Source organism: Corvus hawaiiensis, chromosome 21 (genome assembly GCF_020740725.1).
Source record: "Corvus hawaiiensis isolate bCorHaw1 chromosome 21, bCorHaw1.pri.cur, whole genome shotgun sequence".
Taxonomy (NCBI): Eukaryota; Metazoa; Chordata; class Aves; order Passeriformes; family Corvidae; genus Corvus; species Corvus hawaiiensis.
The window spans coordinates 5,959,009-5,971,034 of record NC_063233.1 but is presented as its reverse complement, the minus strand read 5'-3'; the positions used below and the strand labels follow the sequence as shown (position 1 = coordinate 5,971,034).

Sequence of the window (12,026 nt, the reverse complement as noted above, 5' to 3'; positions counted from 1 at the left end):
CGGGGAAGAGGCGGTGAGGGCGGCGCGACAAAGCGAGGGCTCTGTGGCGCAATGGATAGCGCATTGGACTTCTAGCGTGTGACGGGAGTCATTCAAAGGTTGTGGGTTCGAGTCCCACCAGAGTCGCATTTTGCCGCCGGGGCGCGGCGATCGCTCTCGGGGCTCCGTGGCTGCATCGCGCCGGGGGGACCCGCGGAGCCCCCGGACGCCACGGCCGCGCAGGGTTCGCCCGTTTTCGGGAGAGCGCGGGCGGGAGACCCGTTTTGGGAGCCGGGTCAGGAACGGCCCGGGTACCGGGAAAAAACTCGGCTCTCCCGGGAAGCAATAACCAGGCAGCCATCCCAGCATTTCAGGAGTTACTGTCCCTGCACGGCCCCGCAGCACAGGCATGATGGAGCTGCCACTTGACCACAGCGAATATATCCTCTCCAAAAAAAGCATTTTCACGTGGCTGGCGTCTGCCCTCCCTAAATCACGCTCTGCTCCCTCTGCCGCCTTCTTCCAGCAGGCTTCTCAAGCGATGGCTGCAAGAACAGGAGCCACAGAGGCTGTTACTTGATCCGGCTGAGCAGATGCCGTTTAAAATTACATGATGTGCCATTTCTGTAGCGCTGCCACCAGCCCACTGAGCCACACGTGGCTGCACGAAGGCGGAACCACCGACAGCCCGGGCACTTCACGGCCTCACTACATAACACAAAATGCAGCAAAACCCTCTCGCATGGCCATAATTTCCCAGGTTTCCTTGACCGCTGCTCACAGCTCCTGGAAGCAAATCTTTGCTGCCCTTTGGTTTATCCACCCCAAGGCTCTGACATTTCTGGGTCATTTTAGAGGCAAATGTTTCTTTCATCTCGACCATTGCACTAGGACAACCCCCACACTGCATGTTTTATTGGCAGCTGAAGGATGTATTTATATGCTGTCTTTTAGTATCTGTTTGAAATAACTCTGGGGGCCAGGGGAGGCTTTGGAGAAAAACCTGAAGTCTGGCTTTGTGGGGTGGCTGATGCAGGGAGAAGTTAGAAAAAGGGAGTCTGGGGGGCAGGAAGGAAGCCTGCTGGAGCCAAAAAGAGGTGAGGTTTCACATCAAATCTCCAGCTCAGGAGAGCAGATGGGGCAAAAGGACAGGGGTAATGAACTACAAGCTCCAGTGTGGATTTTATTAAACAAGAAGGAATTCCAACAGCAAATATGAACCAAGAGCCCCTGGCCTCGTGGCTCTTTGCCATCACATCCAGCAACTCTGCTCCCTGGCTGCTGGCAGTCTGGAGCACAGTTTAATTAACCCAGACAGCAATCAGCTCCCAGACACAGCACCAGCAGCCACTGTTTCCGCACTCACTGGATTCAACACCATAATCCCAACTGTGTCATTTTGTTGCCCAAGGAAGGGATGACTTCTACTGAACACCCAGCACAATCATGTGGATTTCATAATTTTTAATGGTGAGGGACTACAGGGAGGCATGGCAGACCAGGACTGACTCTCAAAACAGCCAATCCAGGAGGGAAAATATCCAAAGGTATTTCCCTGCCTGCCCTGTGGGCACACAACCACACACTGCCTGGTCTCTGAGGCATGAGTGAGGCACATCCAGTATGACCCAACAGGACACTAGTTAGGCACCAGTACAAAGTGGGATTTCATCATTGCACACACCAAACCTGCTTCTGCGCTCCTCTGGAAATCACTGGTTTAGCTCCAGTCCAGGGCAGCCCCAAGATCTGAAGCCTCGATCTTCCCAGGAAGAGTGGGAGGAAGGATTTACCTGCACAGGCCCAGAGCTGCAGAAGGCCAGGGCATCAGTTTGCTGCAGTGTGCTCCCTCCCCATCCCAGCATCTGGGAGTGTCAGTACCAGAATGCTGCTACTGGGAGACCTGACCAGCCAGACCGAGCTGGCAAAGGCACATCAGACCCTGACATCCTGCAAGCTGGTTGGTGCCAGCTCTTGGCAGGAGAAAACACAGCCCTCGGGTCTGTGGTGGCAGAGCTACAGCCATGCTGTGCTCCCGGGCACAACAGGAGGATATGGAGTGCAGCAGGGGCTGGCTGCTGGCTGCCAACAGGGATCCCCCGGGCTCCTCCCGACATGAGCTCTCACACTCGAACGGCCGGGGGAGGGAAGATGCCGAGCTCCTCCCGCAGGGACTCCACCGGCTGCTCCCAGCGCTGCTCGTAGTAGACGTTCAGGACACAGCTGGCATTGAGCCCACTCCTAATTGCCCAGGGAACCAGCTCGGTGGCCAGGACCTGCAACTTTCTGGAAAAAATGATACAGGTGGTGGCAGTTTTGATATCCACATTTTGTTAATTTCCTTCTCCAAGTCCCCATTGTACGCTGATGCCAAGCCCATGTGTCTCATGTATCCCTCTAACTTTCTAGCATCCCCTCTGCTTAACTCACAGGGGAAACTGAGGCACAGAAGATGGTGGGCCAGAAAGGTTACAGTCAGCACCAACCCAAGACCAGAACTCAGGTTCTGCAACAGCTGGGCCACCGAAACAGACGTGCTGAAGCAGGGAACAGCTATCAGTGTAGTGAGGGTCCTGCTGGCCCTCAACACATGCCCATCCAAGGCTTGGAAATTGCTCCTGCCTGGCACAGGGGAGCTGGTGTTGAATGCAGATTAAGCATCAGGTTCTGCTTCAGTGACAAGGCAAAGCTGTCACCGCTTCCTTGGGATGTGGGGACAGCAGTAGGCTCACAGAGGGATCTGTGACTGCCTCCCCACTGCAAACCAGCAGTGTCCCCTCTTTGTCCCCAGCGGACATGGGAAAGCACCACATAGGCTGGGTACACCCAGGGCACAGACTGGGCACCTACCGCGTGCTGAGCCGGACGGGGCCGAACGCTGCTCCCAGGACACACATGGGCAGCCCTGTCTGGACGGCTTCGAACCATTTCACCACGACCTCACCTGGGAGGGAGCAGGGAGGCCGTGAGCAGGCACAGCACCTGCATCAAGGGCCAGCCAGGGCTGCGTAGCTCCTCAACACAGGCTGCACATCTGCCCTTCCCAAGGATGGCTACCTGGGAATGCTTCCTAAAGTCTGGCCATGGCCTCATCCTGTGCCAGGATGGCCCTTGTCACACACCACCCAGCCCAGAGGGATGGCACCCCACAAGCCCTGGGAGCTCGGGGAACACATTCCAGGCAGTCCAACTCCCTGCAGACCTCGGCAATGTGGTGCCAAGGCCCGATGCTCCATGTAGCTCTCCCGGTCTCCCAGCACAGGACGGGCCTTTTACAAAACTGCCTGGGCTCAGGCAAAGCCTGCACAGGAGACCTGTCATGCTGCTTCCCACACGTACCAGCAAGGCTGCACTTGTGACTTGCTATTGAGTCAGACACAAAATGAGGGCAAAGGACACAGAGACATGCAGATAAGGAGCAACCAGGAATTCCCTTCTGCCTTCACACAGAGCTTTCAAAACATCCCTCCCGCCATGCCACCCTCCCTGCCAGGCAGAAACCACCCATCCAGTGGCTGCCTGTGCCCAGGGCTTGGGCAGAGCATCTCCCAGCAAGGGAAAGGTGACATCTCATGGCCTCTCAGTCACCACAGAGCCAGTGATGTAGGATAGCGATAATGCAAAATCCCCACACAGTGACTTGGGGTAAGGATCAAGGAGTCCAGCTGGCCCAGTCTGCTCCATTTCTGGGACAGGCAGCCGAGCACAGTCGGTGGGTTTGGCAGTGCAGCCCCCTAAGCCCGCTGCTGCTCACCCAGCATGTTGGTTGGCATGCCCAGGAGGGTGTGCATCAGGTCATGGACTTCCCGGTACCGCTGGATCACGTATGCCAGCTCTTCATCATCAACAAACTTGGGTGGCATCCGGGTGTCTGGAGAAACCTTCTGCAAGTCCAAAGCAGTCCAATTCAACTCCATGGCTCCAATCTCACCTGTGCTCCCAGCACAGGGATCAGCCACAGAAATCTACACCCCGTGAAACCCCACACTCACATTGTCCTCCAAGAACCGGGCGTACTCCCGGCCCAGAGAGCCATCCGGCAGCCCCTGCAGCCTGGCCATGTCCAGAGTGGAGAGACGGATGCGAGGCCGTTCCCTGGAAGCAAAACACAGGTCAGTGAGACTCCAGGTGAAAACCACAGCAGCAGGTCCTGGAGAAAAAGAGCCCTTGGAAACCCCCACCCCTGCCTCTGGCCTTCCTTGTTATTTTCCCTGACTGCTCACTGCAGGGACAGCACCGTCTGTACTTCTGTTGCTGAGGCTGGGACACAAATTGCTTGAAGGATCTACCTGAAGCCTTGGCAATAAAAGGGCCTTTATCTTGTGCCCTTGTAACAACTCTAGTGGGAAAAACACTGGTGTGCTCTGCACCGAAACACTCCTGCTGTGTGGGCTGCCAACCCGGCACAGCCCCCAGCAACAGCCAGCCCTGCAGAGCAGAGATCTTTAGTGCCCTTGCAAAGCAAAGACCTTCAAAGGAACAACCCCAAAGAGGAGAAGGAATTTTTTCTAAACACAGGTTTAATTTCAATCCTGCTCAGGCCTTCACCACTAGCCACATGGCAGCCACACAGGAAAAGGTCTCCTCTACAAGTTGTTGGCAAACAGGTGCCTCACAGCCTTGGAAGTAAACAAAAGCCTTTTTATTTCCATTCACAGGATAAACTCTTCCCATGATAAAAGCCCTGCAGTGGATCCAGGAGCTGCTCAGCTCCTAGAATGGAGATGCCAGGGAGATAAGCAGGACTGGCACCAGTTTCACACTAGCTGCAGATATTTCCTTGTGTATTTGTTGTTGAAGGGACCTCAGTAGCTTGGAGGATAAAAACAAAAAGACTTGTGTGCCCAATTCAGACCCCTGCAATACCACAGGGCAAGGAGCAGATGGGTATGCCACTTCCCAGCCTTCTCCCTGGGCAGTTCTGCTGGGTTTCAGCCCCATCCTAGTGCTCTGCATGTTTTACCAAGTCACCTTCCAGAGCCAGAATGAGGCTGGTCTGCACAAACGTAAGGCAAAAGGCAGCTTTTCTCAAGCTCCTACATGACACAAGCAGCAGGTGGGACACATGACAGGGAACAGGGGGAAGGCAAGCAGATATACAGTGAGAACTTGGTTAATAAGAGAAATCCCTCCTGGTCCACAGCCTTGCTGCACTCAACAAGTCCTGGCAGACATGGAAGCAGAAGCGATGGAGTCTTAAAAAAGAAAACAAGAGAAGTGGCCTCATTTCAGCATAAGCCAGGAAAGAAAATATGAAAGTGTCTAAAGAGGAGGCAGACCAGCAGAGACAAAGTCTCCAATGCAAGAGACCAGTAGCAGGCACAGGGAAGAAATCCATGGATGTAGTGGGTTCTCATTGCTGCTCAGCATCCACATCCATGGATTTCTCCCCTGTGCCTGATGCTGCATCTTGTGGTGTTGGCAGCTGCCAGTTCCAGCAGTGAAGCAGAACAGACAGGCAGCAGTGCCTGCCCTTAGATGTGTCACAAGGCTCCTGTGAACTTTAAAAATAAAGTGAAATAAACAGCCTGGAGGGTTAGAGCTAACAAAACACTTGTGCTGCTTCCAAGCTCTCCCTTCACAGGGCTCAAGGAACCTGCTTGGCCTCGTGTCTGCCTCCCCACCACAAACCACGCAGCGAGGGTGGGAGGGATGAGGAGGGACGCACTGGAGGATGTGGTAACCTTCAGGGTGGTTTTTCATCTTGTCTCGCAGATTTGGCAGGGCCAGGCAGCCTGTGGTCTCCCCAAGGACTGCCACCATGTCTGAAAGAGAGACCAGAGAGTGATCCAGGAGCTGTTTTTGCAACACACAGCTATTCTTGGTTGGCAGGTGAGGAAACAGGGCAATGAACCCATTGACCCAGGAGCAGGCAGGAAGCCTGTGGCAAACTGGGGACCCCATAAACCACAGATATTCACCTTCAGGGCTACTCTGCCCCGGTGTCACCCACATGACTCTTCCTGGGAATGGGATGGAGGAGCAGGCATGAGGCCTGGGGGACTCTGGAGAAATAGACCCGTCTGGGGGGGGCATCACAAGGGGTCACACTGGGGTGTGTTTGGGTTTCCTCACTCCCTCTCTTTCACAGCCTCCTGCCCCGGGTCAGTTCTCAGCCCTGCGCCTGCTCCATAACTAAAAGTGTTACACAACAAAGGCAGAAATAAACTCTCCTATGAAGCTTCCAGGAGGCAGGGAGCGAGATTTGCCAGACGCGGGTGGCAGGCGCTCCCCTCGCCGGCCTTACCGTGTCTGTAGGGGTCATAGAGCGCCATGACCGCGGAACCCGCGGCCAGCAGCGCCTTCTGCAGCGGGCTGGTGGGGATATGCCCGGGGTACAGCTGGTGCCACCCTTCCTCCTCCTCCCCGCCGCGTCCATCCCGGCCCCGCGGCTCGCTGTGGCTCGGCCGGGCTCTGCCTGCGGGGAGCAGCGGGTGAGAGACCGGCCCGGGTGAGGGGCTGGCCCAGACGCGCCAGGGGCTGCGGCGGGAGGCACTTGCCTGGGGAAGCGGGGCCCCCCCGCAGCAGCGGGACCCCCGCCCGCGCTGCCCGCGGCAGCAGCAGCAGCCGCATCCCCGGCGCCGACCCCGCCGCTGCCCCGGAAGCGCCCAGCGCGGCGGGGACGGGGCGGGGCGGGCATGGCGGCGGCGGCGGCCGAGCTGGCGGGGCTCTTCGCCGTGTACAAGCCGGCGGGGGTGGCGTGGGGCCGCGTTCGGGACGCGGTGGAGACGCGGCTGCTGCGCGGTGAGCGCGGGCGGCGGGATCCCCAAGCCCATCGCATCCCCAGGGGCTACCTGTGCGACTGGACCCGTCCCGTCCCGTCCCGTCCCCTCCCCCGGGGTTCGCCGGTCGCCCCTGACCCTCCCCCCGCTTCTCTTTCAGAGCTGAACGCGGCGCCGGGACGCGCCCCGCGGCAGCGAGTCCGCTTCCTATCGGCCCCGGCCCCGGGCGGCGGCGGGGCCGTGGAGCTGGTGGCTGCCAGGGTGCCGGTGCTGGCTGACCACCCTCTCGGTAAGGGCAAAGCGGGGCCTGGGCTGGGGGAAAGCAGGGACCGGTGGGAGCCGGGGGTCGGTGGGAGCCCCGGGCAGGCGCTGCGGACAGGCTCCACCCCTGTCTCCGTTGCAGTCCGAGGCCCGCGGTTCAGGAAGCTGAAGATCGGAGCAGGTCACCGGCTGGATGTGAAGGCCTCGGGAGTCTTCGGTGGGTCTCGTCCCGGAGCAGCACCGTGTCCTGCCGTCTCCGAGGTGATGGGTTTCCATGCAGGGGAGAAGGGTGGATGCACGGCCATTGCACTGCAGCAGCCCCTGGATCTCACAGCCCCACTGGGAGTTTAAGTGCTAAAACACAGAAGAAATGTCCCAGCAAGCCACTGGCAAAGCTAGATGGGAGAGACCCAAGCACACTGGGTTTTGCTGGGGGACACCAATCCCCATGTCTGCTCCACCACCTGAACTGGCTTCACTATGGCTAGCACTGCTGAGCGTTTTTCCTGAGTACCTAGGTGGAAAGTTCTGGGGAAATCCAAGAGCTCTGGTCACAGCCTTATTGTTTTCATGCCAGGCAATAATCTGGGGGTCTAATTGCACTGCTCAGACATGACTCCTAAGGAGATACAGCCCTGTCCCGTGGGCAAGAGTGGCATAACTGTTCAGTGCTGTGTAAATGCACATCAGTGACTTTTTGTGAGGCTGAATAACAGCCTATGTTATGTTTCTATGTTTCAGTGCTTGGCATCGGCCATGGGAACAAGCTGCTCACTGAGCTGTACAACTGCCACCTGACCAAGGTAGGTGCTGGCTCTGAATGGGCCACAGAGCCCCAGAGTGCCATTGCACACTTGATCCTGCTCCAGTGCCCCAGAGCAGCCTTGTGATGTTGATTCTGCTCTTAAGTCTCAAACCTACCAATGCTTTTGAGAGCTTTTCAGGGTCCAGAGTTTCATCCTTCACATGAGCATCCACTTGTGGCCTTTTGAGCAAAGGATGCTGCTGTCTTTTGTGCAAAACTCTCATAGCCTGCACTTCTAGCAGCTGCATGGTACAATACTGCTGCTCAATTGCTTGGAGTATTTTTTTGATAAATTGCGCTCTTTGTCCTTCTTCCAGGTTTATACTGTTGGTGGGCTCTTTGGTAAAGCCACTGATGACTTCTCAGACACAGGGAATTTAGTAGAGAAGACAACATTTGGTAAGAAACTGATTTGATGTCTTTTTTTTTTTTTTAAACAGAACACCAAACAGCAGATTAACTGTAAAGCACTTAAACTAGGTGAATTGCACAATGACAAAAGCCACGTCTTGTATGTCTTCTAGTCCTTGTTGATGTTGTAGTACCCCTTTTCTAAATCTAACCACAATATATACAAAGCCAGCGTGAATGCTGGTCACAGTGGTTGCTACTGGGTTGGTCAGGACCCAGATCTCCCTGTGAATCGCACTTGGAGATAGCAGGAGATTTCATTGAATGAAAACATATGATAAGGAAACTGGAGCATCAATATTTTGAAATCAGTTAAGCAAAATAACTCTTCCCTGTGCAGTCCAGCTCTGTGCTGCTCCATGCAGAGCCAGGGGATGTGACTTTGCAAAAGCCACCCCTCAGCTCTCATCAGCCCCTTTCGATGTGACTGCCTGCCTGAGGGACAGCAATACCTCAGTGGCACTTTTCAGACTTTCCAGTTTCTGGATGGATAATTGAGACTTTGTTTCTGCCTTACTACTTGCAGATCATATCACAAGGGAGAAGCTGGAGCGGATTCTCGCTGTCATTCAAGGGACAAATCAAAAGGCCCTGTTGATGTGCGTATCCACCGGGGAAATGAGCTGATCAAATCCCACTGCTATTTGCTGGTCTTCAAAACAAATGAGAAGATTTGGTTTTCCCATAGTCAAAGTCTATAAAGGTTGGAGTGCTAGTGAGGGGCAGAGAGGAGTTACTCTTGAGTGCTCTGTGCTCTGGTGAGAGGTTGCAGTTAAATGTCTGTCTTGGTTTGAAAGACAGGTGTCTGCTAAGGAAGGCAGGAGCCTCCGAGTTATTCTAATTTTGAAATCAAGGGGCTTTTAGGCAAAGGTATGGGAAATAGGAATAACAGTTCTTTACTATTATATATCTCTATGTGTATAACCAGTCAAACAAACAGCAATAACTCTGGCAGTAACAGCGAACAATCACAAACCCAGTGCCAGCCTTCTCGGCTGTCGGGCCCTTTCCCCTCGGGTGCAGTTCCGCTCGCAGCCGGCAGGGGCGCTGGCGGCTCCCGGTGAGCAGGGCAGGTGCGATGGTTCCCCCGCGGCTGCAGGGGGCGCTCCGGAGCGAGCTCGGGGAGCGCGCGGCACTGGCGGCCTGGGATCCCGGGAAGGGATGGGACAAAGGCTTCACAAACCCCTGGGCAGCCGATCCCGGTGTCCGGCCGGACCCTCGGGAACGGCAGGCTGGAACGGCAGGGACGAGCACAAACCCCGGGTGGCAGACGAGATGTATCGAACTCCGGAGCTGCAGCGGGAACCCCTGAGGTCTGGGCAGGCAGGGTGAGCAGGGCTACAGAGCAGTGAAGGCTTGAAGCGACGGCAGGGGCAGGGCGGCCACGGCCTGGCTCCCAGAGGGGCAGGGAAGGTGGGCTTGGGATTCTGGGGTTTTTCTCCGGCAGGAGGAAAAGCAGCCGACGAAACAGCCTCTCTCTCTGTCCAAATGCCGGGACCGACTGCCCGCACACCCAGGTGAAACAAAAGAGTAGCCAGATGCACCCCTCCCAATGGCCAGGTCTTTTGTTTTTCTGAAGTATCCAGCAATTTGTCCCCCTAGCAACACGTATGGGGAAAATTCCTTTAACAGAAAAAAAAAAAACAAACCAGGAGAACTCCTAAAACCCCAACAATTTCCCTCTTGTATCCCAAAATCTCCAATCTGCTGGTTTAGGACCAATCTGCTATATTAGGGCTGACAAAAATAACTTGTAGACATGACCAAGTACCTCCCTCCCAAACTGTGCTACACTACTCACAGTACTCACCACTAAAATCTATGCAAAAACTCAGTGGATAGTTTTAAGAATAAAAATTGCATCTCTGTTTTATTTGGGATGGACATATTTTGAATCTGTTTGGAGAGAAGTTCTAAATGTCTCTGCTGCTCTCTTTTTTTTCCTAGGTATTCTAACATTGATATGAAAACACAAGAGGCATATGAGCTGGCTGTCAAAGGATTGATTCGCCCCATGGGAAAAAGCCCCCCAATAATCACAGCGGTCCGATGCCTCTGGTTTGCACTTCCAGAATTCCAGCTAGGTAGGACTGGCACAGAATATACTGGGGAACTCCAAGTATGTATTATGGCAAATAAGTTGGTAAACTTCATTTTCTTACTCATGATTTAATGCAAAATGAGTTGGTTGGAATTTCTTACCACCTTCTAACTTTTCTGGTAAATCCAGCCAGCTCATAGCTTTTTCCTTCACAGTTCAGATTGAAGCCCAAGGCTGGAAAATTTACATCGTGAATGCCTGTGGGGGAAATTCTTAGCTCATTGTTTCAGTGTAATACATTTCAGTGCTGGGTTTTGGGGGTTTTTTAAGGTGTGGTTTGTTTATCTGTTGCCAATCCCCTTTCCCTCACAAATTGTCTTACTAAAAAGGTGCCTTTTTATCCCCTCTGAAATACCTACATTTCTACATTACTCTTCTAGATCTGTTGGTTTCTTTTCTAAAGTATTCATTTTGGAAGGCTGTAGAACACCCTGCAGTATTCCAGAAAATCATACCATGCTGTATCTTAGTGTCTTCTGCCAAACCAGTTCTTTCAGCATAACTGCGAGTGATGTCTGGATTTACAAAGTCAGAGCTTGTGTCAAAGCTTTGCTTCTTCTGAAGGAATGTCTCTGTCCTCCTAGAAATCCATTGCTTGCATGAGACTCAGCAGTACCTCCGGAAGATGGTTCATGAGATTGGTCTGGAGCTGAAATCATCTGCTGTGTGCACACAAGTGCGGAGAATACGCGACGGGGTTTTCACGGTGGATGATGCTCTCCCAAGAACCCGGTGGAACCTGCAGAGCATCCAGGAGGCAATTTGGAACTGTCAGCTCAAAGTGGAAACAGAGCTGGAGAAAACACTGGGACATGGGGAGAACAGTCCTCTTCATCAGCTGGATGGGGACACAGCTGCGCATGCTCTGCAGGAGTGTCCATGAGCAATTCCTGCAGCACAATACGGCAGTGATGTGCCAGCAATGTGATGGACAGCAGAAGGAAAGTGGTTAATTGTAGTTCACTTCCACCCTTTCCTTGAGATGAGTTTTATCAGAAGCTTTTTTTTCTTCAGGGACAGGCTGTATCATTTTTTTTAAAGCATCACAAACAGTTCATTAACAGGAGGTAGCTGTGCCAAAATTCCTGTGTATTTGAGAGCATTAGGTTGCTAAGGGATATAAAAACCCATTCCTGAATCGTTTAGCAGCAGGAAGTAGTGTCTTAGAAAGCTGTATTGCCTTGACTGCACAGATTTGTTCCTTGCAACTGGCAGCATATTATCTGCTGTCTGGATTTTATTTTCCCTGTGTTCTCCTAGAGTATTTTCTTTCCATTAGCCCTGCTCTCAGACACATGAGAGCTCAGAATTGGGCTAAATGAGGGATGTGCAGGAGAAAACACAGCTTACCCAAAGCAATGCAAGGAAATGGTTTTATCCAGAGTAGGCACTCTGTAGTGATGAGAAGTGGCTTATAATGGAGACTAATGCACAGGATACACAAAAAATAAAACCGAAAATGATCTAACAGGGAAGAGGTTGGTTGTTGGCTCAGTATTCATCCATGTACATTGACCCATAAAAAACCCCAGCATGTGCTACTTTATTTTACCCTTCTTCTCCTGAGGAGCCACGGGTGTTCAGTGATCTCTGGTGTCCTACTCTGCAGCAGCTCCTTGCAGACAGCATGTCCTGCCCTTTGGTGAAACTGTGAGCTCTGTGATACCATTTGCTCTCTGGTAGCTCATTATAGCAGGGTCTGACTTTAGCGGGGTCAGAAACACACTTTCTAAATTGAAGTTAAAAA

At 53.5% G+C, this 12,026-nt stretch overlaps 2 protein-coding genes and 1 non-coding gene across 4 annotated transcripts; 2 read left to right on the top strand and 1 right to left on the bottom strand.

The window, feature by feature from the left end:
* Positions 1-37: 37 nt before the first annotated feature.
* Positions 38-126, top strand: TRNAR-UCU. The gene is given in 2 exon segments: positions 38-74; positions 91-126. It is a non-coding gene; the product is annotated as a tRNA-Arg (tRNA).
* Positions 127-1,142: 1,016 nt separating this feature from the next.
* On the bottom strand, positions 1,143-6,566 carry COQ4 (coenzyme Q4). Its single transcript, XM_048325246.1, has 7 exons — positions 6,480-6,566; positions 6,227-6,397; positions 5,648-5,744; positions 3,972-4,074; positions 3,734-3,863; positions 2,830-2,923; positions 1,143-2,265 (listed from the first exon to the last, which is right to left on the bottom strand). Exons 1-7 carry the CDS (start codon positions 6,550-6,552, stop codon positions 2,103-2,105), a joined length of 831 nt encoding a protein of 276 aa, XP_048181203.1. The 5' UTR covers positions 6,553-6,566; the 3' UTR covers positions 1,143-2,102.
* Positions 6,567-6,602: 36 nt separating this feature from the next.
* On the top strand, positions 6,603-11,754 carry TRUB2 (TruB pseudouridine synthase family member 2). 2 transcript variants are annotated; one of them, XM_048325244.1, is made up of 8 exons: positions 6,603-6,723; positions 6,862-6,990; positions 7,105-7,179; positions 7,704-7,765; positions 8,085-8,166; positions 8,705-8,777; positions 10,126-10,262; positions 10,864-11,754. In XM_048325244.1, exons 1-8 carry the CDS (start codon positions 6,618-6,620, stop codon positions 11,160-11,162), a joined length of 963 nt encoding a protein of 320 aa, XP_048181201.1. In that variant the 5' UTR covers positions 6,603-6,617; the 3' UTR covers positions 11,163-11,754. The 2 variants fall into 2 exon arrangements, with proteins under 2 accessions (XP_048181201.1, XP_048181202.1); XM_048325245.1 differs by lacking the exon at positions 7,105-7,179.
* Positions 11,755-12,026: the final 272 nt, after the last annotated feature.

What these genes read in the sequence shown, in the direction of transcription:
- COQ4 (XM_048325246.1), bottom strand. Translation starts at nt 6,552, where the DNA reads ATGCGGCTGCTGCTGCTGCCGCGGGCAGCGCGGGCGGGGGTCCCGCTG. An exon ending in GGGGGGCCCCGCTTCCCCAG is followed by an intron (nt 6,398 to 6,479) that starts GCAAGTGCCTCC and finishes TGCTCCCCGCAG; the next exon opens with GCAGAGCCCGGCCGAGCCAC. An exon ending in CATGCCAACCAACATGCTGG is followed by an intron (nt 2,924 to 3,733) that starts GTGAGCAGCAGC and finishes GCTCCCTCCCAG; the next exon opens with GTGAGGTCGTGGTGAAATGG.
- TRUB2 (XM_048325244.1), top strand. Translation starts at nt 6,618, where the DNA reads ATGGCGGCGGCGGCGGCCGAGCTGGCGGGGCTCTTCGCCGTGTACAAG. An exon ending in GGAGACGCGGCTGCTGCGCG is followed by an intron (nt 6,724 to 6,861) that starts GTGAGCGCGGGC and finishes CTTCTCTTTCAG; the next exon opens with AGCTGAACGCGGCGCCGGGA. An exon ending in GCTGGCTGACCACCCTCTCG is followed by an intron (nt 6,991 to 7,104) that starts GTAAGGGCAAAG and finishes TCTCCGTTGCAG; the next exon opens with TCCGAGGCCCGCGGTTCAGG.